At 41.7% G+C, this 27,830-nt stretch overlaps 1 protein-coding gene across 1 annotated transcript in view; it reads right to left on the reverse strand.

Annotated features, from left to right (window-relative positions):
* The window catches only part of zcchc7 (zinc finger, CCHC domain containing 7), a 46,605-nt gene extending 23,530 nt beyond the window's left edge, over positions 1-23,075 (reverse strand). Inside the window, exons 1-3 of the mRNA XM_041037178.1 lie at positions 22,990-23,075; positions 19,255-19,872; positions 17,977-18,214 (exon numbers count right to left, since the gene is read on the reverse strand). Coding sequence (XP_040893112.1) covers positions 17,977-18,214; positions 19,255-19,773 — 757 coding nt within the window. The 5' untranslated portion in view covers positions 19,774-19,872; positions 22,990-23,075. The remainder of the gene's footprint in view (positions 1-17,976; positions 18,215-19,254; positions 19,873-22,989) is intronic.
* Between the last annotated feature and the right edge of the window lie 4,755 nt (positions 23,076-27,830).

Consider the following 27,830-nt stretch of genomic DNA (forward strand, 5'->3'; position numbering starts at 1 on the left):
AGGGTGTAAAACACAATGGCAAAGAGAGCAGGCGAACAAGTGAGATGAACAAGAACAGTGAGAGGAAGAGAGAGAGAGGGGGGTAAGAGGAAAGGAGGAGCAGGAGGAGGAGGAGGAGGAGGAGGGTGAAAATGCATGGGCATGGGCCATGGAGCACATTACAACACAACAAAAGAGAAGCGGGCTGAGTCTGAAGCCCACCGGACAGCAAACCGTATACAGGTAGAGGAGGACAAAGTGGTTTGTGGAAATACTGGTGGAAGACAGTGGAGGAGTAGGGGCAAATTAGGCTGAGAGGGTGAAATATATGCAGAACAAGAGGGAGACAGACACAGACTGTCTGCCTGCATGTGTGTGTAGATGTTTGCCACGCAGGGGATAGATCAATAGCTGTACAGGCCTATTATGGATTAAAGCAGCAGATTTCATTTGGCTTCATTTCATGCTCTTTCTTTGCCCATCTCCACTGATCTCTCTGTTACAGACACAGCAGGGACAGAGTCCAACTGTCTGGAACAAAGAAAACACACTTTCAAGGGCTTTGGATTAAAAAAATAATAATAATAAAATTAATGATATTAATTGTTTCATGGGCCAAAGAACCTATTCTCTCAATCAGTTCCTTACTGTGAGCACCACTATTAATACATGAACGCAAAAACATTACAACAGTTTTTGTTAATTTCAAATGAGAGATTTCTCTCAGATCACATGACAGATTATACCTAAGAATGTTTACTTTCCAGACCTTATAACTTAGTTGGTTGAATATATAATCAAGATTTCTTTAGGTTATAGAGGAATGAATTAGAAAATAAGGTGTGAACTGTCCAGGTGTTTCAAAGCCCAGCAGCAAGAGTAATGTTTCTTTCCAGAGTTCTGTGCAGACCTAAAATTGAAACCAGCACCAGTCCATACCAGAGTCTTAAACCCAACTGGTACTGCCAAATTTGAGGTTCAAACCTGACCAGAGATTCAAAGTTATGTTTCCTCTTAATTTCATCCATTACTGAAATTTACTAGCTAAGCATTACCTGTCTACAGTACAAGCAGCAAAAGATCTCATGCAAGGGTGCACAACTCTAGTTTTTAGTTTAGTTTTGAGAGGGACACAATCTTTAAATGTCAAGGATAACACACATTGTCCTGGTGCTTTTCTTGACAGAAAATGGGCAAAGATGCAGAAACCCAGGTGACCGGGTGACATTATATCACCTACAAAACATCACCAATGAAATCCCTTCAAATCAAACATTCAAAAGGTAAGTAAAATAAAAAAAAAAAATGTTCTGATACATAAAAATCTGATGGTAAACTTAAGCCGTTATTTGTCTTTTTTAAAGTTGTGGTGGTTATTTAGTATTTTAATTTGCAATGCTAACTTCCAACTCCTGGCACCACAGAGCCTAAAGAAAAGTAATTATGTGGCACTGAACCTCATCAAGCACAGAGAGAGAGAGAGAGAGAGAGAGAGAGAGAGAGAGAGAGAGAGAGAGAGAGAGAGAGAGAGAGAGAGAGAGAGAAAGAGACAAATTTCTCAACAAATTAGATCTGAAAAATACCAAAGCTATACCCAAGCCTGACAACATCTGGTTGGGTAGCAGAACTCTGTCTTGATTACAATCCAAGAAGCGTTCCTAAGCATATACCTGACATAACAGACTGATATATTGTGCGTGTCAAAGGACAGAATGGATGTTTTCTGATTTTACAATCATGTCTGCCATTGCACCTTCGTGAAAAAGCAAAATACACGCAGATGCCATCACCCTGGTCCCTGTTGAATCCGCCTTGTGTTCGGCCATCACATGTTTCATCACAGCCTGTCTCTCGTTATCCACCCCCCACCCGCCCACCCTTGACACGTTGAGTGTTCACCCCTGCCAGCCCGTGCCACCTCCTCCCATCCCCTTCACCCCCTTCCACGCCATGTTGGCAGCCAGGGCAGGGCAGGTGGCCAAACCTGTCAGTCAAAGCACCGTCGCCACGCGGCAACACCACAGACACCAATTACCACACAGCAGGGGCGCGGCCTGGCAACCGCATGGCAACCACATGGTCCAATCAGGGTACAACAACAACAGGGACCAGAGAAGGCCAAGAAAAGTGAGCGATGCTGTTTGTGTGTGTGTGTGTGTGTGTGTACGTTAATACAGCGGAACCATGTTCAAGTTATTCAGAACGAAGCCAGTGCATGTCTGCGGGTTTGACAAAAGACAGGTAGTCATTGTGTCTTTTTTTAATATCCGTTAGCTGTCTATTTAGTGTAGATCTTCAATTCAAACGCAAAATTTATCTCCATCTATCTGCTGATAAGCAGAGTGGTTCTTATTAGACGCACAGTCCTGACTCATGACCAGTTCTGCTTGTCTCCCCAATCATGCATCGATGTTCAAAAAGAGGCTAAATTAAAATTTTACTTATTGACTTACCCCAAACATGCTTGGTTGGTTTGTGCCTATGACACATTACAGGACAATAAAAGCAGTACAACATCTCACAAGATTTTTCCCCAATAATAAAAACGACAGTCTTACAGTCATTTTGATAAAACGATGACTCAGTATCAGATTGTAACAGTGACTCAGATAGTTTTGAGCATGGAATTAACCTGGAGGTTCTAAAAACTGAGTCTGAGCTGCATCGACCCGCCTCTTGGAATGGACATTATCTGGATGCACAAAATTGAGATATCATTTTCAAAAAGATTATTTTTCAATTTATGTAATCCAAGAAGACTGACACAGTTTAAATAAAGGTAGTTCTAATTCATAAGTCCATTAGTCGATCAAAATATGGCAACTGTTTTAATCGTCAATTATTCATTTATGTAATTTTTTTAAGAAAAAGGGCTTCTAAATTGTGAGGATCTGCCAGTTTTCTTTGTTGAATGTGATGTCAACTGAATATCTCTGGAATATGGACAATTTTCTGACATTTTAATAGGCCAAATGATAATGAAAATAATTATTAGTTACACACCCTTCTACCTGTGAACTGAGTGTTGTTACAAAGTACATTTTACACAGTCGGCCACATGAGAAAAAACTGATTATCCTGCTGTATCAGTGGGACCACCTGTTTTATTCATTGTGCAGTGAAGGTCTGTCCGGAGTTTTAACTTAACACAGCACGATGGCCGAGCTGCCTACCAGTCAACAAGTGTTTGTCTTTTATGGCCAAAGTCTCACTCGTGTGCGCCAACAAATAAATATCGCTGATAACACTGACCAAATTATTCCGGGTGTCCCTTTTGTCTTTTGCAGTGAAACACACTAACACACCAGCACACAACGTCTGTAAGGGGCAAATATATTTTAATAAAACCAGTGAGTTGCAACCTCAATTTCATTTTGATGAATTTCCTCCTGCGGGAGTGAGCCAGGCAGTGGGCGGGAGGGCAGAAAGGCGGGAGAGAGGGAGAGGGAAGTGGGGTGATGGGGGCTGGGAGGCAGATAGAATTTTCATGATTGTTATTTTTGTTATTATACAGAGAGAGAAAGAGGGGGGAGGGAGGGGGGTAGATAAACGGCATTGGTTTATCTGAGGCATTTTGCTGAGCGCTCCATTATCAGGCAGGTTGGGCACGTCGAGGGGGTTATTTTTCCGAGGGATCTTTGGCCCCGGTAATTAAGCTCCATTCACCAGGCCCTGTTCCCCAAATTAAAAATTTGTCATTAAGTGGAATTTACCATAATGCCTTTTTATCTGCCGGCGCTTCAGCATGCGTGTGTTTGTGTGTGTGTGTGGAGGGCAGAGGTGAAGGAGGGGCAACAGGAGAGGGCAACCAATAAGGGGGTTACACTGTGGTCACACGCACATACAAACACACACATGAACGGCCACACGCACCCACATACACACACATGCATACACTGTGAGGAGAAGGAGAAAGGGCAAATTGAAAAACTGAAATAATCCTGGACAGCAGCACACATTTGCATGAACAAACAACACACACACACACACACACACACACACCCTTCAATCCTTCAAATCCACAGCCTTTGGGGTAATTAAATAATGGTGCTTTAAAGTTTTAATTTAGATTTGGCTTTTTCCTTCCTCCTCCTACTGTATGCTGCACAACTCGCACACACATACAAAAACGCGCGCACACACACACACACACACACACACACACTCCACCCCCACCCAAAACAGTCAGTCACAGTGTGTTATAGACTTCATCCAGAGAGATAGCCCTCCAAGGCCAGGGTACATCGGAGAGAGTGAGTGATTGAAGAGCAGAATCTCTGTCTCTATAGGCTTTATAAAACAATACAATTATTAGTCTTTAATTAGAGCAGTCCCTCTGTGGGACAGGGGACAGACAAAGAACAATAGAGGATTAGACGAGGAACTCCTAATATGGCTCTTTTATCGCCTCATTCAAATACAGTTTATAAACGCATCCCACTGTCCTTTTTTCACCTGGCAAAGTTGGAAGCTGGTGGTAGATTTTGGAGAAGAACTGCAACTACTTACTATTTTTTGCTACTAATTGATGTACAGATGATGTCTTCAAAGGATCAATTGTTACTAGCGTAAGTCATAAATAATGGGGCGCCCTGGTGGCCTAGTTGTTTAAGGCTCAAACCATGAACCATATCCCCAGTTAGGGCCTGGAAATGGATCTTTGTTGCATGTTGTTCACAATCTCTCATCATTTCCTGTCACCTCTCTGCTGTCAACTTTCTTAAAAAGGCCTCCAAAAAATCCTTAAAAAATAATCACAAATCTAAAATTACCAGAGATACAAGTCATGTCTTAAAATCACTTATTTTGTAATTTTGTCAAACCATCTGTCAAAAAAAAAAACAACAAAAAACAAAGTATTATGAAATGAAATGACTCAAAACTTAATGGGTTATCAACATTTCAAAAAGTCATCAAAATAATAAGACAGTAGCAGTAAATAGCATTTTCTATTCCAGACAATAGGTGGTGTGGAAGTGTGTATGAAACATGAAATTTTAAGCAAGCCTGAAAATTTAATGTTGATGTATGAAGCTACAACAAACAAAGGTGTGTTAACACACAAAGGCAATGATGGAACCAGTCACTAGTTAGATGATGAGACTGAGATTCTGCAAATAGGACCTCTGAAGTCACACGATGGGGCTGACACTGGAAAGAATGAGATATACTGAGTTCATCCAGCCTTTTTTTTTCCCAGTTCCTTAATGTGACTAATGATTACTAACAACACTGTGTGTGTAGAGCACCCATTTACTCCACACTATCGATGCTTAGCACAAACTGAGAGGCCTCCAACTTCAGTCACTGTCCCTCTCCCCTCTCCTCTTGTCACAGATAGAGGAATGTCCCTCTGACTGTGAAGATAAACACTAAATACCCCACATTTCTCTGAATGCCATCGGGGAGTGAAGGTGGGGAAAACTTGTCTCCCCCCACATTGGGGATGTGGTGGGTAGAAGAGGAAGAGCAGAGGAGGAGGGTGAAAAGGGAAGAGGAGCAACAGAGGAGGAGGAAGGGGGTGGACAGATGGCAGAGGTTATGCCTGGCTGACAGGAGGAGGCTGTTCTGGGTGTTCAGGGTGTGTGTGTGTGTGCATGTGTGTGCGTGTAATAGAAGGAAACACCAGGCTCTGCCCTCGATTCTCCACATGCAAGGCTCATCCTTAAGAAATCCAGCACCCCCCTCCCATTGCCCCTTTTATTTTTTATTTTCCCCTTTTTCTTTTGATCCCCTTTCCCTCAATTAACCAAGATTCAATCCATTTCAGTAAATGTCTGACAGACTTTTCCTTTAATATCAAATCCAGTGCCTTGGCTCAGTTGATTCCATATTGGCTAGAGATCGCATTCAGTGATGAACAAAATAATTAGGTCTTCCTGCATCTGATTGACAGATAAAACCTGGTTAAGGTAAACTACAGATAGAGTCGAACAACAACATGCTGTCAAAATCAGTAAACGTGTGTGTGTGTGTCTCCAAAATATAGTGCAGGGAGGAATGGCAGAATGGCAGGGGGAGGGTAGAGAGAGATAGGGGGTCTTATTTACTGTCGTTTAATTTGCTCCCTCCTGCACCGTCCATCCCTTGGTTTTTCTGACAGGTAATAAAAACCAGGAGCTTTCCTGACAAGCCCATTTGAATTTGGATTGAATAATATAACTGTAGGGTTTCCCACATAACGCTCTGTCCAAGCGTGCAATGGTGCACAGACACTGGCAGCCCCTCTGCCTGCCAGGGTGTGGGTTTTGTGAGAGGGTGTGTGCATAAGTATGTGTCTGTGGCGCTGTGTCACCGCGCGCCCGCACAAAAAACACAGGGGTGCTTACGTCATGGTAGTTAATGCAACAACACTAATGAATTCCTGCAACGAGCCACCATGCCACTCCCATGTGCCAATCTCCACATCTCTGCTCGACCTCTCCTCCTCTTTTTCCTCAACCCCCCTCTCTCCCTTATTCAATCACCTTGCGTTCTCTACTGTCCACGATCCCTTCATCTCACCACCTCTTCGCGTCTTACCTCATCCACTACTCATGCCCCCCCGCCCCACCCCTCGCTCACTCCCTCTCTCCCCTCCCTCCCTCCCTCCTGCTCTCGGTAGCTGCTGAAATCCCATTCCCCGTGGGGCAGGCTAAATTGAATTGGCGTGTTTATATGAACAACAGGGCCGTTGCTTTAATATACCTTAGAGTTTATGCCTAATGCCTCCCTGCTAATACCGCTGGAGCTTGCCGCCCTCACTCAACACAGGCTGCTTTTATGGGAGTCATAAAAGAGACAGAATAGCGAGTGAGGAGAACGGAGAGATACTCTGGGAGTGTGCTTATGTTTGTAAGCAAGAGGGAGAAAGAGAGAGAGAGAGGTGAGAAGCCTGTTAATACATCTTAACAAGTTAACTCTCTGTTTTATCATACCTCTTTAAGATCATCCCACAGTATCCCCTCTCTCCACACACACACACACACACACACACACACACACACACACACACACACACACACACACACACACACACACACACACACACACACACACACACACACCACATCCCTCCAGTGTGGAGTATGAATGAGAAGAAAAGGGGAGAGACAGAAAGGGAGGAAGATTTTTTTAGATTAGTGAGTAATGCTGAATAAATATCCGGAGATTTGGTTGAGGGAGTCGGTCATGCTCGTCGACTTGCAAACATCCTCCATTTTCTCTGTGTCTCCCCCCTTCTTTCTTCCTTTTCTTCCTCTCCCCTGTCCCCCTCTCTATTCTGGCCCTGTGTCAGCCTACAAAAGGGCCCCAGTACAAAGGAAAGAACCAGGCTTGAGACACTCAACCCAATTACTATTGATCAGTCTGCACTCAGTGGAGAGAAATGCGCTCACCTGCACAGGCACACATACACAGCCATAACAAGCCCACACGCACAAATCTGCGCACATATAAGGAGTCCTGTAAGGTCACGGACAGTTATTTGTTCACAGCTGTTTTTTTTACAGTGACCATGCAGGAAAAAAGGAAAATAGTGTAATGTTTCTGTTTTTACAGGCTATGTGACTTCTACCGTTTCCATTCTATGAGTTTTAACTGCACAAGAGTCTGGCTTGTTTAATTTTCATCTTTGTGTAAAAAGCATAGTAGGTACACAGTGGAAGAGTTACTAAATTTACTGGAACTAGACACTGTTACATTCATTTAGGTTTGTTTTGGTCATAGTAGATAAACTACAGTTGAGCACAGAGAGTTTCAACAAAAAGACAGAGGAGGTAGAAAAACATGAAGGCAAAATCAGAGAACACGAAAATGAAGACACATCAAGGTGGTGTGGTGCTTGTATGTTAGGTGCCATTGAAGAAAATAAATTTTTCTAGGCTGTGAGAATATCAAACAGTAACACCGTTTTAAAACAATGAACTGAAATCATTAAGTGCTGATAAAGTTTTGCTATATGTTAACATTGTTACTGTGCATTTCCTAAAAATCCCAACCTGTCTGTGGATGCTTTATCTCATGAACCTAAAACAGAGTCATTCCAGTTTTCCACCATATTTTGGGATATTTTATTTACTTGTAAAGTAGGTTTCCTACATGAAAAAAATGCATATTTTGGAAATATTTCCTCATTAAAACATAAATCCAAAAGTCTAGAAATGGAGAAATTTCCTCATGCGACCAAAAAAATACTTAGTTCTTTAGTTTCAAACACATTTAAATCAGCTAAAAGGTGGTAAAACTAAACAATAATCAAAATACTTCTAGAATGTGGAAAAAAAAAAATGTAAGTATTTGCTACTGCTGTCATTTTAAATGTTTTAATTCAGCACTAAAGGAAATTTAGAAACCCGCCTCTGATCTAGACTGCACTCTTGGTAGGATTATTTCAACCAGCTGACTGAATAAAAAACAAAAAAAAATTATAACTTTTTTTTTTAAACTGATTTTTTACATTAACTCCACTAACTTTGTCAGAATTCAAATTTGATTCTGGGAAGGCTGTTTTGTAAATCTTGTTCTGACAAAATAATTAATATATATTTTAGAAATAAATTTTAAGTTGGATGAAAAATACAAAACTGGTAGGTGACAGCTGTGTATTGTAACGTTACAATACTCAAGGAAGAAACCTGGAGCTGCAGCAGAACCTGAGGACATTCCAGCTAATCCAGTGAAAGAAAATTAGCCCCATCAGTATGTAAAGACTGCATAAAACCCAAACACTTTCTATTTGAAGATGTCTGAACAAAATCTTTAAAAAGTTAAAAGTTCGCAAAGCCCTGCTTGCACACGCACTCGCTGACACACAAAACCAGTCTCACATTAAGAGAGTGATGAACTCTGTGTGTTGTCTGGAAGCCTGCGCCGAAATATCAATGACTAAACTCCCCAACGAGTTGGTAACTATCTCCTTCACTCTGATTTTATCCTCAATAATTAATTTTCTCTCCCAACGCCGACTTCAGCTTTATCGGCTGCTCGCTGCCAGAATCTCAGCATTCCATTTAACCATAATCCCCCGGATAAAGGGGCGGCCTAGGTGTGCTAATGCACAGGCATGTGTGCGCACAGGAACACATGCGCGAGCAAAGACTTAAACTTCATTCACAGACACACAATGTTATAAAAACCAGGTACACAGATGTGCAAGGTGAGCTAGTCATACCAATGCTGGGCCATTTCTCCAACACAGGAAACTTACCCCCACTGATAATCACCATTTACAACATTTAAACATATGAAGCCTCTGGTGGAAGTCTGAACATGGAGAATGAGGACACGGTGTTCACTGTCAGCTGTGTGCGACCTCTCAAACAGATCTCAGATACGAGCTGGATTAGCACAGGCAAGCCTATAGCATGAATCCTGACCCTGCGAGCCCGGCATAGCAACAGCCACGTAACCAGGGCTTGGTCTTGTTGCATGGAAGGGTGGTTGGGAATGGGAGTGGAGGAATAAAGAGATGAGATGGGATGGATGGAGGAAGGGAGGGAGGGGTGAAGCTGAAGGGTTAGGAGAAGAAAGGTAGAGTGCGGGTATAGATACACGCCAATGTTGAATTTCGAAGTCACTTTTAGTCTGGGCTCGTTTTAGAAATCTGAGAGAGATCATGTTGATAAATTACCTTCCCCTTATGACCCCATTAAAATCCTTCCACAGCTGATCACACAAACATATTCTTTTCTGAAATATTCAATTGTTTCAGCCACAGGCCAAAACTACATAGGTTTCAGTCTTATTATTTTGTGCCAGTTTTCAAAGGAAATGTTTCCTAAGAAACAACAATGAACAAGCATGACAGTGCTCTGGCAGTCAAAGGCTTTTGAACATCATATATATTAGCACCTTTAGTAATTTTGCACCTGATGTAAATACCCACAAATTAGTAAATATAAGGAAAAATAGTTTGACAATGGCACAAATCCTTGTTAATCTGATTCTTATAACAACTAATATTACCACTGCTACATGTTTTTTTTCCATTCTATGGTACCTTTTTCAGATATAGGCTTCTCAGACAAGGAGAAGAAACGGCAACTGTTTGCTGACTGTTGTGAGTTGGAATTTGCCTCCCGTGACAACTGCTTGAGCATTTAACACGTTCCACCAAACACAAAACCAAACACATAAATCCTGGTATTTAAGGGCCTATTAACTGGCAATCTCTCTGATCCTTATGGGACTCCTAATTAGTGCTTTACTGAAGGCAGGTGTGATGGAAAGGTCAACCAGTTAAGCTTACGCATGTCATAAACACGCAGAGAGTATTAGCATTGATATACAGTGATGGAAAAGCACATGGTAGTGGGTAAAATCAGGACACAGAAGAAAACAAACAAACAATAAAAAAAAAACAAAATTAATCAACAAAGGAGGAAGAGAAAAGGTGAAGGAAAAATGAATGAGAGAGATAGAAAGAGAAAGAGAAAGACAAGATGACGAGGGATGGGCTAGATTGACTGAAATCGTGGTGAGTGCCAGCTAGGCCAGACCAGGCCCAGCTGGTCTCTGTCTGACGAGCGCCTTAATTAAGAGACATGGGGAGAAGCCTTGGAATGGCCACATACACACTGCCAGGAGCCTCTGGAGAGGAAACTGCTAAACAGGCACACTTCTGTATCTATGTGGTACACTGCCAAGCACACACACAGACATACACACGCACAACCATCCTCTGGGACCTTGTGAAAAACATTGCCTCGCTATTATTAGGCAACCCTTTGCATACTGAAGTGAGTGTACTAACCCTAAACGTGTGTCTTTGTGTGTTTGGGGTTCTCCCTCTTATCCTGTTGACTGTTAAACTGATCTTCTGATTCCAAAACAGCTCTCAGGGAGTAAGAGCTGCTAGTACTGGCGTCTACAGAAGAAGAGGGAAGCCGAACAGGGGGAGAAGAACGAGGCGTGGAGAGAAGGGGTGATTTTGTGGATCCATGACTGCCTTTGCTGCACCCCCCCTCCTTCCTGATCACCCATCCTGCTCGCCCCTCTTCCTTCTGGTTCCTCATCCCAAAAACGTATTAATATTAATACATATCCCTCCAACCCCTTCCCCTTAACTCGTCCACCACCCCGCCCCACCCCTAACAAAAAATATCACCACCCTAGGCTACCAGTTAATAAAGCCCTCTCAACGACCCCTCCCTGCCCAAATGCCAAGGAAAGACAATAAGGGGAAAGTTCTCCGGCCAAATAAAAGAACAGAAATTAATACAGTCCCACGGGAACCTCCCTCTGTCCCACTGTCACCCCCCACAATAATTTGATTTCCTATTAAGTGATTGCTTAATTATAATGATTATTATTGGTAATTGTAATTGACATTTTTTTCCCTCCACTAGTCTCCTCTCTGTCCCTTCCCTCCCGTCCTCCTCTTCAGATTGTCTTAAAGGACAAGACGGGAAGTAAAAATGGACAATAGAGTGAAAAGGGGGGAGAAATTGTATCTAAGATGGTGTAAGTCAGGAAAGACAGAAATATGACAACGTTACAATTAAAGTGCTGTTATAGTCTCAAACACACTGTCCAACAGTACATACAATGTGGGATTAAGGTGTTGAACCTTAGAAGTTTTATTTAATCATACATGAGTGTGTTTCGGTGTGTTTCGGTGTGTGCGTTTGTGTATTCGTCTAGATGTCTTATCCTGTAGCTTCAGGGCACAATGTCTGCTGCAGGTCTCCTTAGAAAAGAGATTTTTGTTCTCAATGGGATACCCTGGTTAAATAAAAGGTTAAAGCAGAAGAGTGGGATTCACTGTTCTATCCCCCCCTCCACACACACACACATACACAGACACACACACATTAAACTACAGTAGGGACCCTCTGGTCTCCAGTTTATTACCCGTTCCTCCAGGCTAGAGTTACTGCAAACGGGAGGTTGTGTGCTTTTGCTACGAAAAAAAAAAAAAAGGAAAAAAAAAAATGTCTGACACTCACACATACAAAATCAAAACCCACAATTCACCACTGCCACATAAAAAAACGTACTGTGATGAAAAGTATTTCATTTACCGTCACATTCTTTCTCTATTCGAAACTAAAGACGGTGAAACTCCGTTCCAGTGGGCCAAGGCACGGTTATTGGGCTCACCTCAGGCGTGGTGAGGCTGACACTGGCTCTCTCTCTCTCCCTCTCACACACACACACTTTTGTCTTTAGATGCACACACCTTCACACTCGAACACACACACAACAACCAACCTCACATCACACCTTCACTTTCACTCTAAAATGTTCTCTCATTTCCACAACACAAAAAAAAAATCAATTTTTCACAGTCCACAATAAATATCTTTGATAAGAGTCGTTTAACACAATAAATTATCGAATGAGTAATGGAAAAATTTTTAAAGCAACTTAAGTTCAAAATCTAAACGTCACACATCGACTGAAAGATGTCAGTTTCAAGGCAGCTAAGGCTGTGGTGTGTGTGGGAGTGTCTGTAAGTTGCTTTCTACTAGATTATATTTAAATGCGGCTCCTCACTCACTCTGAAGAACAAACAGTGAACACTAATACAAATGAGCACCTGCAGCCGCAACCACAGATGTCTGTGGGTATTTTTTAGTCAAAGTTTCCAAGAAAAAAATAGAGAAATTTTCATAGATTATTTTGACAAAGATTACTTTCAGACAGGATGGCTTGTCCCTTCCAGATGCAGATAAATATGATGTAAATAAACTCTACATATCAGCGCAGAAGAGACCTAAGATATTTTGCTACACGGCCACAACTAAAATTGGAATATGTCTGCAACAGCTGCTAGCAAAGCAGAAGAAGAAAATGGTAGCAATAAATAATTTATCTGTACATTATTGAAATTAAATCTCTATTTTTATAATTACGTAAGAGAAACCTTTTTTGCCTATATCAAATTTCAATGTTCAATTTCACATTGGACTAAAACCATGAAGCAAAATCTAATATCAATGCAATGCACACAAAATCATTCCAGAATAAATCCATCACAACACTGTCACAACTCAAAACTGCATCAACTTAAAGCTTCAAAGAAACCGATTCAAATGTGGCCGACATGTTGCGAATCTGAAACAACTCACAAGACAAAACAGCTGCTTCATTTAACTCCAAAAACACGGCATGGAAACCAGATCTGCGGTCTTGTGCAGAGCCACACCGGGTCAAGTGATATATGAAAGGGTTCAACTGTAGAACCACCAGCTACACACAGACAGGACTGACAGACAGAGCGCTGGATGTCAGTGTGTGCAGACAGAGATCCGGCCGTGTCAGAGCCGTTCTGAGATCTTAGCCTGGAGTCAAACCGGCCCTGACCGACAGCAACTCCGTGGCCGGTCCTTTTCAAGGCCTGTCTCATCCACTTTAGCTTACCCACTCTCATCTTACTCTCTCCCTCTGCCTGATGCTGAGCCCCCACTGTCCGTCCTTCCACGCAGATTTCTTTGGATAGAAACTCAGATGTTAGTTCACATTCCTTCTGATTTCTGTTGGCTCCCTCCTGTTGTTCATCACCTGAGTAACTGACCAAATTTTCAGGGAAATACAGGGAAAACTAGCGGGCATGGGTGTAAGTCAAAGGAAGGATTAAACAACTGATAGAGGTGAATTGACAGTGGATGTGTTCAGCAGTGACATGAACAAGAGAGAAACAATGAAAAGTGAAATGAGAGAGGATGAAAAAGGCAATTTACGGAAACTTCCTTCACGGTTGTGCTTATAGTAAAATAGTGAAGGTTGAGTTCATAATATATTCATCACATACTCGTTAAGGAGTATGTCAAAGAAATGGCAAATGATCACAGATGTCATCTTCAGCTAAATAAAATCATCTATAACGACTGTAAATGACAAAAATACACCTTTTCAATAAGCAAATCATCACGTATAGGCCAAATGTTTAAGATGTCGACTACTATGAACACTCAAAGGACACGAAAAGCGTCATAACCGAGGCTGTCACCAAACAGGACCGCTTACCAAGGGGATTTTTCATATTACAAAGCAACTGCCGTTTCATTTACCAGATTACAGTTCAATCAAAAGCTTTTTTTAAAAATGAAAGTATCAGGCTTTCAGCTGAATTTCTACGATTTATTTTGCATGCGCTAATATTAGGCCTACAGTGTAGTCTCATCTAATTTGCATAACTTCTGTAAAAACTGGATAATACAAGTCAAACTATGGCACAGCGATTTCATGGTGAGTATATGTGCATGTGTGTGTGTGTGTGTGTGCCTGTTCAAACACACTGTGTGGTAGTGTGGGTGTGGCGTTACACCTCGTGTGGCACTGGGCAGCCAAGATAAGAGCTGATCCTATCCATGCCTCCCTTCTGCAGCGCCTGCCCGCCCACCCACACACCCACAACACACACACACAACACACACACTGCCACACACACACAAACCTAGTGTGGTACCCAACATGCCACTGTAATCTCATTTTACAATCCCGATGCCCTGATCATAAACACGCACTCTCACTCATAATCAGAGCCACAAACACAGAGGCACCAACTAAATCCATATTTCACTCTGTTCGTACTGTATACTGGCAGGTGAGTTACAATGATACACACCTCAAAATACACAAAGGCCAAGTGAGGTCTCAGAGTGTAAGGAGCTGCAGGAAAAACCTCCAGGCCCTATGCAGCATCATTCATTCACACATAAATGAAGGTATAGAGTGAAAACATTTATACCACAGCTTTTAATCAGAGACTATGAAAACATTTTTGTTGTGCCAAAACAAACTGAACATCACAAAGGCTATGAAATACAGAAGCTAGAAGAAAAGGGAGGAGAGGAGACAAGAAAAGAAAAGAAAAGAGAAAAGAAGAGAAGAGCTTACCTTCCTCCTCTGTGAGACAGATAGAGCTAACCTTTTGGTACAAACACACAAACACACTTCCTTCTCTAATTCACCAAGACTTACAGTGAAACACACACACTCAGACACACTCTGATGTGATCGGCCACCCCGACAGCGAGCCAGAGCTGACTCTCTAAGCCTCAAACAAAGTTTGGTGTGCACTGACCAAGACCGAGGGGACAAAAAAAAAGAGAGAACTGGGGGGAGCAAAAGAGAGAAAAAAAAAAGTGTGACCACTGAGTGAAGTTTAACCAGTTGCGATTCAAGTTTAGCTTCAGCACACCCCGCCTACACCCCGGATTCATTCACAGGCAAGTACACGCACACCTCTCAGGGTGGGAGACGCACTGAGCTGGATTTTGGGAAGTCCTGCTTCTTCTCTCTTGTTCCGTCTGATTGCTGCTTCATGGCTGCCGGACAGGCAGACGGCCCTCGCTCATCCCCCTTTTCTCTACTATCTTTTCTCTTTTCCTTATCCAGTGTCCCCACAGATCCACCCACCAACAGCTGCCCCTTACAACCAGGTGACAGATAGCCACTCGGGCTGTGCACATCTGTGTGTGTGTGTGTGTGTCTCCATGTATTTGATAAAAAAAAAAAAAAACATGTGAGGGAGCGAAAAAAGATTAGATTGTAAAAGTATGTGAACATGTGACACCATGTAGTAGAGAGACAGAACGAGAAAGAGAGAAAGGATTCAATTTCTGAAGGTGAGAGCGGGAGACTAAGTGTAGTGAATGTGATTTGATGGTGATGCTGAGATGGGGTTTAGGCGTACAAATACTATTAGTCACTGCTGTGCGAACTTGTTACTCACATAGACACACACACACACACACACACACAAAGGTGAAAACACAAGCAAGGCAGCCGCCCGACAAGAGTCAGCACACAACATGGCATATAAAAACATAAAACAACCTTTAGATTTATCCATATTTCAGTAACCTAAAATTTGTCTTCTCTCCAAATGTCTTTGGAAAACAAATGGAGTATGTGAAATAAATTCCCAGAAGAGGAAAATAAGTCTGTTAACTATGTTGTTTTCAAACAGGATTAAACCTGCGCCAGCAGAAAGGAGGAGAGTAGGGATAATGTCCCAGTTCTATACCTCATACTTACTGTGCACTGTATGTACTATATGCTAAATGTCTATTACTGCATGGTTTTATTGACTGTATAATTAATTGCTTTTGTTGTTTGCATATGAAAACAGTACACGGTTTTGTGCTAACAGGAATGACACTGCCAATGAGAGAGCAAATGTTTTTCCATCTCTGAAAAACATTTTAATAACTTAAGTTTTCCACCATCTGCATTTTTTAATGCTTTGCAGTTGTAACCAGCTCCTTCATTTCCCTTGTGAAATGGGTAATGAGTCTACATCAACAGCAGAAAAGTCAAGCATTTTTATGGTATACATACTGTCCTACTTATATTAAATGGTCAGGGATGGCAGGAATATGCTTTATTTTTCTATCTGTTAACAAATCCCATGAAAAGACCAAAACCAAACAGCGTGTTGCCTGACTTTCCTACCCTGTCTGCACCTCTCAGCCTCAAGAGGTAAATCTGTCAAAACAGGTCAGGAAAATATACTTTCATTTTCAAAAAACTTTCACTTTTCTTGGGCACTGTGTTTTTAGAAAATGTTTCTCAAGCAGGAGTAAATGGTGCATCACTTGGGGACTATTTTCACCTGCAGATTATACACAAATTTGGTCCACTAGTGAGTATTTACTGCAGCAGGACTGACTCAAAATACACTATGTTTCATTGCAATGAAGGAACATGACACCCAGTGGAACAGCGTGGCTCTTGGATGTGTTTTAATAGTTTCTGGACAACAATGGAGCTCTATGGCACAGAGGTTTAAGCTGTATCAGGCAGTTCTTGTTAGGATAAATTCATTGTTGGTTGTGGTCTTTTCATTAGATTCATAACAATAACAAAATATGTTTCCACCCCTTTTTCATGTGAACACGCAACATACCCAAACCCCCCTTGGAATTAGTGTATAGCATAGAACTGGAGAATTGGGGCACAGCTCAAGACTGTTGAGGCTCGTCCCTAAAATTTCCTTGCCTTCATTTCCTTTTTTTTTTTTTTGGACAAAACCCTCCCCCATCCCTCCCACTTTAAGACCCCTTCCACACCACACCCATGGCCCCCCATGTGCAGACATGAGGTCAAGCTCCAAAGATCACAGAGAGAAGCCAGACGAGAGAGAGAGGGAGAGAAAGAGACACGGAGATCTAAAATCCTCCTTTCCTCCCAAAACCAGGCCAAAACCTCAAGCCTTCCCACCAACTCCAGACCCCCTCCTTTAGCCCAGTTGTGTGTAGAGGAGGCAGTGAGCACTCTTGCAGAAACATCAGCCCAGGGAAATTCAAATGAGGAAGAAACAGTGAGAGAGACACAGAGAGAGGGAGAGCGGGAGAGAGAGCACAATAGTGAGAAAATAGGATAAAAGAATGAGATGGGAGAGCGTTAGGTAGGAGGGAGAAGGAGGGGGGGAGAGCTGGAGAGGTTGCTGAGGCTGCAGGTTAAGATAATGTGTAGATCTGAAGAGATTTGCAGGGAACATTTTTATTCATTTTTTGATTACTCCCATCTCTCCCGACCTCCCCTCCCTCTCCTCCCGCGTTGTTGTCTCTCAGTTTGTTTGTTTTTGGCATTAGCGTTATGACTGTTGGTATGCGTGTGTATGTACACACGCATGCTGATTAGAACTGGAATATTTTATAAACACAAATATTCACACTCGCACAAGCCTGCACGCACATATCAATACATAATGCACACAAACATACTTAAAGGTGGATCAGAGAAGAGAGCGACTGGGCAGACAGTGCCAGGAATGCTAAGAGCTTACAAATTTGGAAACGTGCAGACACAGATGCTGCACATGTACATACAAACGTGCACGCACACAGATCGTTCGAAGTGTAGCCCATCGCTTTGCCCGTTCCTTATCAATGTGCTACAGGTAGGCTAAGTGTTCTGAATGAGCTGGACCATACAAAATTACTCACTGATTCTATTCTCCTGGTCTCACACACATTCAAATGCACAAAAACATATCACAAAGGTTTGAACAATGCACAGTATACCCAGTACACACACACACATAAATGAGGCCAAACCACACACCTGCATTGCTGTCAGACCCTCCCTCCACATTAAGTGAAATGGACTGGTCTCCATCCTGCTTCCCTCGGCCCAGGATCATCCAGTTCTCCAGACCGTCTGAATCGGCTGAATCAGAAGAATCGGAGGAATCAGAAGAATCAGACTCAGATTTGGATTCCGACTCATCTGAATCAGATTCTGAGCTGCTGGAGTCCACGGTCACCGGCAAACTGAGATTCCTCTTCCTCTTCTGGTCTCCCTAGATGACCAAACAACAACCATATTCGAGATGTTAATACAAAGTGTTCAGTGGCACATTATGCATCCCTTACAGCCCTGATCAAACGACTAACTAGGTTTGTATTAAAAGTAGTAATTGAAAAATATCAGTACTGTGAATTCAGGAAATGGAACACAAAATGGACCATGTGGTAAAGAGAAGGTCAAAAACACATAACTTGACATCATCCAACCTCCCTAAGAAAGGACTGCTTTACAGGTACTGAGGATGAAGGACAATTGAAGGTCTCTAATACTTTCTTAGCAGCTGCAGTCTGTATGTACATGCCCATATGTACATGCACAAACATTGCTCGAGGTGATTAAAGGCCCCCTTTCTATCAAACTTCCAATGTAAGTGATGGAGGACAAAACCTAATCTTAATTCTGTGCAAAAATATAGTCAGAATCTTAAGTCAATAAAGTTACAGCAGTCTGAGTTACATAAATCAAGTGCATGTCTTTAGTTACACTACTTTTAGTATAAAATGCCTTTTTTGTGTGTTTCCGTAAACAGTAATGCCTTGCTGAGCTGCAGCAGAGGGACACTAACATAAGTACATAATTATGACAGGGAAACATTGTACACTCTTGAATGCTCGCAAATCGCACACATCAGATTCTTCCTCATCTCTACCATCTGTTCCATGTTATGTGAAAGTGGCATTAGAAGGCAAGCGTAAATCAGCAGCCACAACAAGCGCCGCAAGAATGAGGCATCAGCGGTATCAACGATTACACAGTGTAGTCTATATGATGGTGTGATCTCAAGGACACAGCCCATCTGCTGTTTACAAGCAAAGTTTACAATCCCCAATCATGAACTCTTGATCCCACAAAGTCAACGGCAAAAGAAGATCTAGTCTTCACTAGAGATGGGTATGGTTACAAAGAGCACGTTATGGCTTAAATATAGAGGTGGTGGATGTCAGTGAAAGCAATTAGATTTTTAATGGTGATGGTTTTATTGAAGAAATCACACACACACAGACACACACAGCATCTCTCTCTGTTATCTACCTGTTGTGCTGGGGTGGAAGTCTGCAGCCGGTGTAAGCCTCCACCCTTTAAGGCACAGACCCCTTCATCATCTGTAGTGTCATCCTCAGAGATGGAGATAACATCAGGGCCGGAGTCAATCACAATGACCTCCTCAAAAAGCGATGACCTCGACCTCTGACCTTTAGGATCACTTTTCCCCTTCTTGTGCTTATCACTTTTCTCCCCCTTCTTCTTCTTTGAGCATTGCAGTAGCTTGCTCATATTAGGTGAAGGAGGCCTACTTTCTCCAGTGTGCTCCAGTTCTCCATCAGCATCCACAGTCTTCTCCGTCACCTCTGGCTGCTGGCTGTCCTGGCCCTCCGCCTTGTCACCTCTGCCCTCCTGCTCCTCCAGCTCCCCAGCATTAGAGGAGTAATGGAGCTGGCTGTAGAGTTGGAACTCCAGCTCGCTTCTGGCCTCTGACCCGTCAGAGTCTCCATCATCCTCTTGGTATAGATCATCCTCCAACTCCTCACGGTCTTGATAGGCACAGTACATCACCCTAAAACACTCTCAACAAACACACACACAGACACACTCCTCACCAACCCACACATACACACACTCACACCTGGTGACCTCAGTGGCTGAGGCTGACTGCAGGGATAAAAACACAAACAAAACAAAACAAATGAGAGTTAGAGTCATCGCAATGAACAAATTATTAATGCACAAAATAATGTAATATTGTATTAAATCTACATTTAAAAGACATTTCTTTTGCATGCTAAGCCCCTTTACTATTAATAATGTATACTTACAATTATTGCTAATCATTTTCACTGTAGTTTGGTTTATAAAATGTCAGAAAATAAAGAGAAACTCCAATCACAGTTTCCGTAGCCCAAAGTAAAATGTTCAACTTGCTTGTTTTGTCTTCAGTTGGCATAAGAGTTGATTAACATAAGAATGCAAGGTAAACATGGATGTCATCGATAATGGGAAAAAAAATCCTTAGTGGCTGCCCTAAAACACAGTTACTTAGACTATTATCTGCAGCACTGAGGAAACAAGGAGATACAGGCCAGCCTCAATTAAAGGAAGGGCACAATTTCAGCCTTGTCCTGAAATCCATAAGGGCTTGTTAACAATGCTGAAAGACAGCACGGTTCAGCTGCGCTCATTTTTCTTCACCTGTAGACCATTTCATCAAGGCTTTGGTGCTAAGACACAGCTTGGATCCAGGTTTATTATCGGTCCAGCGCTGGTTTCAACGAACACGTAACATGACGTGAGCTGGGGTCTACTTTTAATGATTATGTTAGCAACAGTGAAATTATCTACTTACTATACTCTGTAAAACAAAGACTGTGTTGCTAATTTTCCCAATCTCTGTCTCTCTAAGTCATTCTAAATCTCTCTCTCTCTCTATCACACATACACACACACACAAACTGGACAGAGAGGGGGCATCGGCCCATTGCTCTGTCCAGTCCTGCGTGTCTGTGCCATGATGGTTGGAGATGATTGGCTCCCAGACCTCACACACTGCAGAAACGCCACGCTAGGCAGTCACAAGCCGCCCGCCGGGGATTAAAAGGACAGAAAGAAGTGCCTGGGTTGAGGGGGCAAGGGAGAGCGACAGTTTCGAAGTTCAGCGGTGCACAGGGACCTGGACTCGACAAATGACTGACTGTGTCTTACAGTGGTGGAATGTAAAGCACTGTACAGTCATGGTCCACCAACACAGGTGTATTCACTGCCTAATTAAAGCCCTGCTCAGGAATGTGTGGGCGTGTACAGACTGTACATTCATTCTATATAATAAGCACTTTTGCTTTTGATTATCTAAATACAGTTTTGTGTCCAATACTTTATTTTTTTTTCAACTGTTAACATTCTTGATGATAAATTACACTTACAGCAAGCAGGGTTTTTTTTGTCATGGAGACCAAGGCGGGACATAAGGCAATCCATATGCCTATTGTTATAGTGTTACTATAACAATAGTATAGTACTGCTACTTTTACTTGAGGTTAGACCCGAGTACTTCTTCTATAACTGTTTGAATATTTGGAGAAGAATGTTGTTTGTACAGTATGAAGTTCACTGCAAAGTCAAATCAAATCAGATCATCACTGCTGTTTAGTCAGTGTGGTAACGTCACCTCTTTGAAAGGGACGATTTTAAATGCCATTTCCAAGCAGCAGGGAAGCAGAGGTGGTGGCAGGCTACAGATACGATTGAGACAAGTCCATTTCAACAACAGGCTGGACTGGAAATGTAACACAGATGCTGTCTACGGGAACGGACAGAGCAGACGCTACTTCTTAGAAAAGCTTAAGTCCTTTAATGCGTGCAGCTAGATTTTACAGATTTTTTTACCAATCTCCTGTGGCTAATGCAATATTCTTCACTGCAGTCTGACAGGGCAGCAGCATCAGGGCAAGTGACACTAACAAACTGATCAGGAAGGATGGCTGTGTGCTGGGGAATTTGTGGAGCCCTCTGAGTTAGTTGTGGAGGGGAAGATGCTGCGCAAACTGTTGAACATCATGGAGAACATCTCGCATCCCCTCAACCACCTGCTGGTCAAACAGCAGAGCACTTTTCAGAAGGAGACTTCACCAGCCCTGCTGTGACAAGGAATATTACAGGAAGTAGCAGGAGCAGACTCGCCTGAAAGTGAAGCCTTGTGTTTTTCCTCAATACAGACTGTTCACCCGGACCTTAAGTTGCATAGTCCATCACATCTGTTATATTTCAGAATTATTAAATGATAGTCTTTTATGTACTGTCTGTATATATTGTTACCATATTGTGCAAATTATTCATACATTATACATATATTTAAAGCACACTTTAACATCCACTGACAATTCTATGCCTTACTGCACAGCTTTTTCTTTTTTTGACTATCCACCTGACTTCAACTAACGTAGTGTATTATAGTGTATTACTATCATTGTCCTGTGTATATTCATCTCATGGACTAACCTAGCTTTCATCTATTTTTATTTTAGATTGTTTAGCCTGTTTAGTTATTGTGAGCAATTTAGGCTTTGATTCTGTTTGTTTTTTTTTACCTAATTCTTTGACTTAGTGATTTATGTGAAGTGGCTGTTACAACACTTAATTTTCCCTTAGGGATTAATAAAAGCAGTCTATCTCACACACGCATCCTCTTTCTCCCTCTCTGTGTCTGTCTTTAGGGGGGTGACAGGGAGAATAAATAGATAAATTCAGTGAATTGAAGATGCCTTGTTGTCATATTGTTTGGCTGTTCAGAAAAACACAGAGTAGAGTGACAGGTTGAGGTCCTGAGCACACAACCCCCCATTTCACTACGATGACAGGCAAAACAGCAGAGACCCCAGGATTTTTTTAAAAAGTAATTATTAACCCTGGCTGTAGTTAGCATAGTGGTAGCTCCGGCTAGCTGCATGCTAACTATTAGCAGGCAGACTGAGGTACAAGTTAGCTCCGTACAAAGCTAGCGTTACATACTTACTTAAACCCAACACATAGGGGAAACTCAAAAACTGTCGCTGAGCGGTGATTATTTAAAGGTTTTTCGACATGTCGACAGTCCCCGGTTAGCATGTGTACCTCCTGTCTGTCCACGTGTTTATGAGCAGCCGGTCGGATGTAAACAATGAAGCACCACAGTCACAAACACGCATGGTAGGAGACAAACACACGGAGCTAAAGGCGCTCTGCTCGAAACCACCACTGTACATGTTTCACATTAAATGTCAGTAGGCAGGTGCTCACCTTTGTCCAACAAACTGGAGAGGTTACAGGTGTCGGAGTGGCTGTACTGATCCAGCCAGATGGGGGACAAGCAAAACCATTTCCGGGTTTGTCCGCGGTAAATAGGTTGGTCGACCGTAACGTTTCACTTCGTACTTTACTGCACTGATATTTGTGATTATGATCACATATGAATGCTATCATTAAAGGCTGGATATTGATAGATTAGAGTTTAAATTGCCAGATTGGTGTGATTTTTCATATGTATGAAATCAAGCACCAAAGCTTGTAACTCAGCCAAGATTTAGAGATATTTAGGGCTAGACTAGCCAACTAATTTAAGAACATCCAAGGTATAAACACAATATAAACCAAATAAATTCAAACAAGAAAAAGCATTCTTAAAATGTTCTTTATTATTTCATTTTATTATTATTATTTTATTTTTATTGTTTCAATAGTACATAAAAAACTGCAAAATAAACACATACACTTAGCGAACACCTTGCTAATACTGGTTAGGGTCCCCTTTGCTCTCAGAACAGATTCATCAGCTGCACATTTATGTTTTGAATCTCCTGTTCTACCACATACTGTAAGTGTTGTATTGGAGAGGCCACTGAAGTACACTGAACACATGTCCATGAAACCAGATTGAGACAACTTTTGTTTTGCAATATGGTGCATTATCATGCTGTAAATAGCCATTAGAAGCTGGTAAATTGTGACCACAAAGGTATGCACATGGTCAGCTACAATACTCAGACTGGCTGTGGCATTTAAATGATGATTGATTGTTATTAATGCCAAGAAAACATCCCCCACACCTTTACACCACCAGCCTGGACTGTTAACACAAAGCTGTAGTGGGTCCGTGGATTCATGCTGTTGACACCAAATTCTGACCCTGCCACATTCCATCTGCAGCCTCAGCAGAAATACAGATTTATCTGGTGACCAGGGTATGTTTTTTCCAGTCTCCAATTGTCCAGTTTTGGTGAGCCTGTGCCCATTGCAGCCTCAAATTTATGTCCTTGGCTGACTTGGTTCCAAGCAGTTTGGCCATTTTCTTCTGATCTATCTCATCAACAGGGAATTTCCATCCACAGAACTGCTGCTCACTGGATGTTTTTTGTTTTTCACACCATTCTGAGTTAAACTCTAGAGACTGTTGAGTGTGAAAACCCCAGGAGATCAGAAGTTTCAGAAATACTCAAACCAACCAGTGTGGCACCAATAATAATGCCACGGTCACTGAGATCACATTTTCCTCTCATTCTGACGTTTGATCTGAACATTAACTGAAGCTCCTGATTTGTATTTCTATGACTGTATGCATTGCAGTGTTGCCACGTGATTTGTTTATATGATAATTGCATGAATAAGCAGGTGCAATAAGTGAAAGTTCAAGTACCCATTGGTCGCTTGAAGTCTCCCCATGGCTGCCCAGGAAAAAACAGAGTGAAACAAAAAGAAAAAAGGTAATACAGGGGTATCAGAGGGTGTTAAGTCAGAACAATTTCTTGTAGGCCCTAAAGAAGTTCAAAAGAATTTAGCTGTATAGACATAGAGGTAGTGAAGTAGGCTATAAATGGACATGCATAATACAGTTTCAAAGTATCCACAACATGTCAAGGCCTCTTGGAACAGTGAAGAATGAGGGGCAGGGCAAACCACATACACTTCTTTTACTATCCACTCTATTTTTGCTGGTGACTCAATGTTCCAGGTAATATTTTGAGAAGATATAATGAGCTTTGAGTCTAGCTAATATGTTACACAAATATATATTGTTCAATAACAATCTTCCATTCAGTAATTATTTCATCATTGGAGTAATGAAAACCTTTATAATATTCCTTCCAATGACCAGGACAAGAGGTTGCTTCCTTCTCACATGAAGCTTTAATGTATAAAGTCTGAAGGCCTGTAAAATCATTCTTGACCTTTGACATATAGTTTGACTAAACTATCCCATTCCTCTAAAACTGTAAAATTACCATACAGTTTCATTGTTAAGGTAATTTTCCACCATGATGTCAACCCCCATTTCTCTCCCCCCACCCATGCTAAATATTATGAACTTATCAGTGTTGTCTCTCACTTGTAAGTCACTTTGGATAAAGTGTCTGCCAGATGAGTAAATGTAAATGTAAACGTATTGCCCCTGCAGTCCCCCCGAGACTGCATTATTGTGAAATGTGTACTCTGATAATACAATGTCATTATTAAAGTTGACGTGGAATTGTAAACTGGGCTGCTTTACTTCGGAGGCATCATTTCTCGTTCTGCAGACAAAAGATCTAGTAGGGCCTTTCACTGTTTTTCACTTCATGGACTATTGTCACTCTGATGGATGCAAGTCGTTTTCACCTTCCTCAATAAGGCACAAATATTAGTTATGAAATGTCAGAATATGTGTGTGTGTGCGTGCACACTGAGTGTGTGCATGCATGTCTGAGTGACTAGTATGGACCTTCAGGCCTGTGCTATTATTACATGTTGATGGGAATGTAAATCTATATGTAAATGTAATTCAACAGAGTAGCTATCGCCATCAGTCATATTTATAACACATAGAATACAGCAAAATTATGCCATCCTGGCTCTCGTACAGACTGTGTAACATTAACATCCATCTTTTCCTCCCCTCAATATCATGAGAATAATTGTGAACTCTGTACATCCAACTATAGGCATCATCGTTATAATAATAATAGTGAGCGAATGGCGTTTTGATAGGGAATCAGAGGGTGAATGCCATCTGATTCCAGAGGTTTCACCATGCGTGTCAACACAGGAAAGGCCATCACAGACTTGGATTGTTTCCTTCCAAAGGTTAGGCTGCATCTCCTGTCTCAACATTATCACCTCTTTTTGCCCATGTATACATCTGACACACATACACACACTTAATATCCTGCATCTGTTTTGTTTTTGGAAAGTGCATATGGGGGCCCTCTGCCCTCCCCTGTTCCCCATATCTCTCTAAATTGGATGCAGGTTTGGGATGCCTCACTGCCTCAGTGAAATTGTGATGTGGCTGCCTGATTTTTGGGTTCCATGCATTTGCCGGTATTTACTGTTATTATTTTAAAAACGGTGGAAGGAGACTGGCTGAATGGAGGCATCTGGTTCAGCGGTTCGTCTCTGAGTGTCCAGACCAGTGGCGTGTTGAAGATGGATGGAGTGTCCGGGACAGGGATTTAAAGTCCCCTGATTTCCAATCACACATTCCAGAGGGATGGTTCTGCCTGATGAATGATCTTTATTGAAGAGAAGGAGTTAAAAGAAGCATGTCATTGCTCTCATTTGATGGTGTTTGTATGTGCCATGGTAGCTCCCTTTCATTCGATGCCAGATGCTACAGCCAACACTTGCGATGGAGTGTTTTATCAAAACAGGATTTTCGTCAGCTGCTCTGGTGTATTGGCAATATTCTCCAACTGATGGCCATTTCTCTGCAGAACTGATCTAAAGGCTAAAAAAGCCGCAACAAACATCACACCACTATTGCTCAGATTTAGCCAGAGAGATGAAACGTTGTCAGTATTTTACAGAAACTGTACTAAAATTCAGAATAACACGTTGTTTGCTTTGATAAATTTTGACCTGAGGTGCATCTTCAGAAATGGAGAAACAATGTTTTCCTTAGTAGTTAGCTGTTCAAGAAATAAGTACAGCTGAAACAATTAGTCACACATCAGACACAGAAAATTTTACAGCGACTATTTTGATAATTGATTAAAAACAAATTTTTTTTAAAGCTAAAATGACCAAATTTGCTGGTTTCATGTTCTCAAATGTGACTATTTTCTGGTTTTCTTTGTCTCTCTTGGTTTTGGAGTATTGTTCAATGTTAAAATTTTGCCATAGGTTCTGGGAGCATGCAATGGGTATTTGCTTTTATAGATGAAATAATTAATTAATCACGAAAACAGCCAGTAGATTTATCAAAAATGAAAGTAATAGTTAGTCGAAGCCCCAGAAATGATGGTTAGGTATCTGAAAAACATGTGTAGCATCTGCTCAGATGTAGATTCCAACCGTGGTTGCATCAGCTTGTTTCAGTTCTGTAACGGGAGGTCTGCTTCCCTTTCTGTTGTTGGTGCAGGCTTCCTTGTAACTGTATGTATGTAAATACAACTAGGCACTCTATATCAAAGCAGCCAGTCAGGAGGAATTCCCTCTAAAAAAAAAAAAAAAAAAAAAAAAGACTCGCCCTGGATCAGTGCTTCTGAACAAAAATGGCTCCCATGCATCACCCATATGGGGTCCTCTGTGCTGGAGTCATTCACATATACAGGATGTACAGCATTTGGGAACCTAAAGTCCCATCACCAGTTTCTCAGTCGTATCTCCTCAGTGAAAGTTTGAGTTTTTCAGTTATTCTAACATAGGTGTTAGATTTTCATTTCACAGCATCAAATAGCTTTGCAGCACAAGAAACTGGTGGTGTATCAAAGAGATTCACTAGATTCTGGAGTTAATGTGCCAAGTAGAGCATATACTCATCAGTGGCAACGCTCACATGCAGAAGGGAAGAAATGATAAAACACAGCCAGAGGGGGATGATGACTTGTCACAGAGGTCTGAAATTCTGCGACATGGAAAAGGACATTTCTTTCGGTTCTTAGTGAAATGTTGGTGGCATCTGTCTCTGGAGTATTTTTCAGACATTGGATATGTAACGTTACTGACAACACCTTTTTCCCACCACTTGCTTTGACCTGACTTATCACACAATGCTGGAAGAGCACAGGGTACACGTTGCTCATTTTGATTTTTACTTTTGACTTTTGATGCCGATTTCCTTTTTTTTAAATTAATAGCATTTTGCCTTTATTAGAGAGCATACAGTA

The sequence above is a fragment of the Toxotes jaculatrix genome, chromosome 4 (assembly GCF_017976425.1).
Source record: "Toxotes jaculatrix isolate fToxJac2 chromosome 4, fToxJac2.pri, whole genome shotgun sequence".
Classification (NCBI taxonomy): Eukaryota; Metazoa; Chordata; class Actinopteri; family Toxotidae; genus Toxotes; species Toxotes jaculatrix.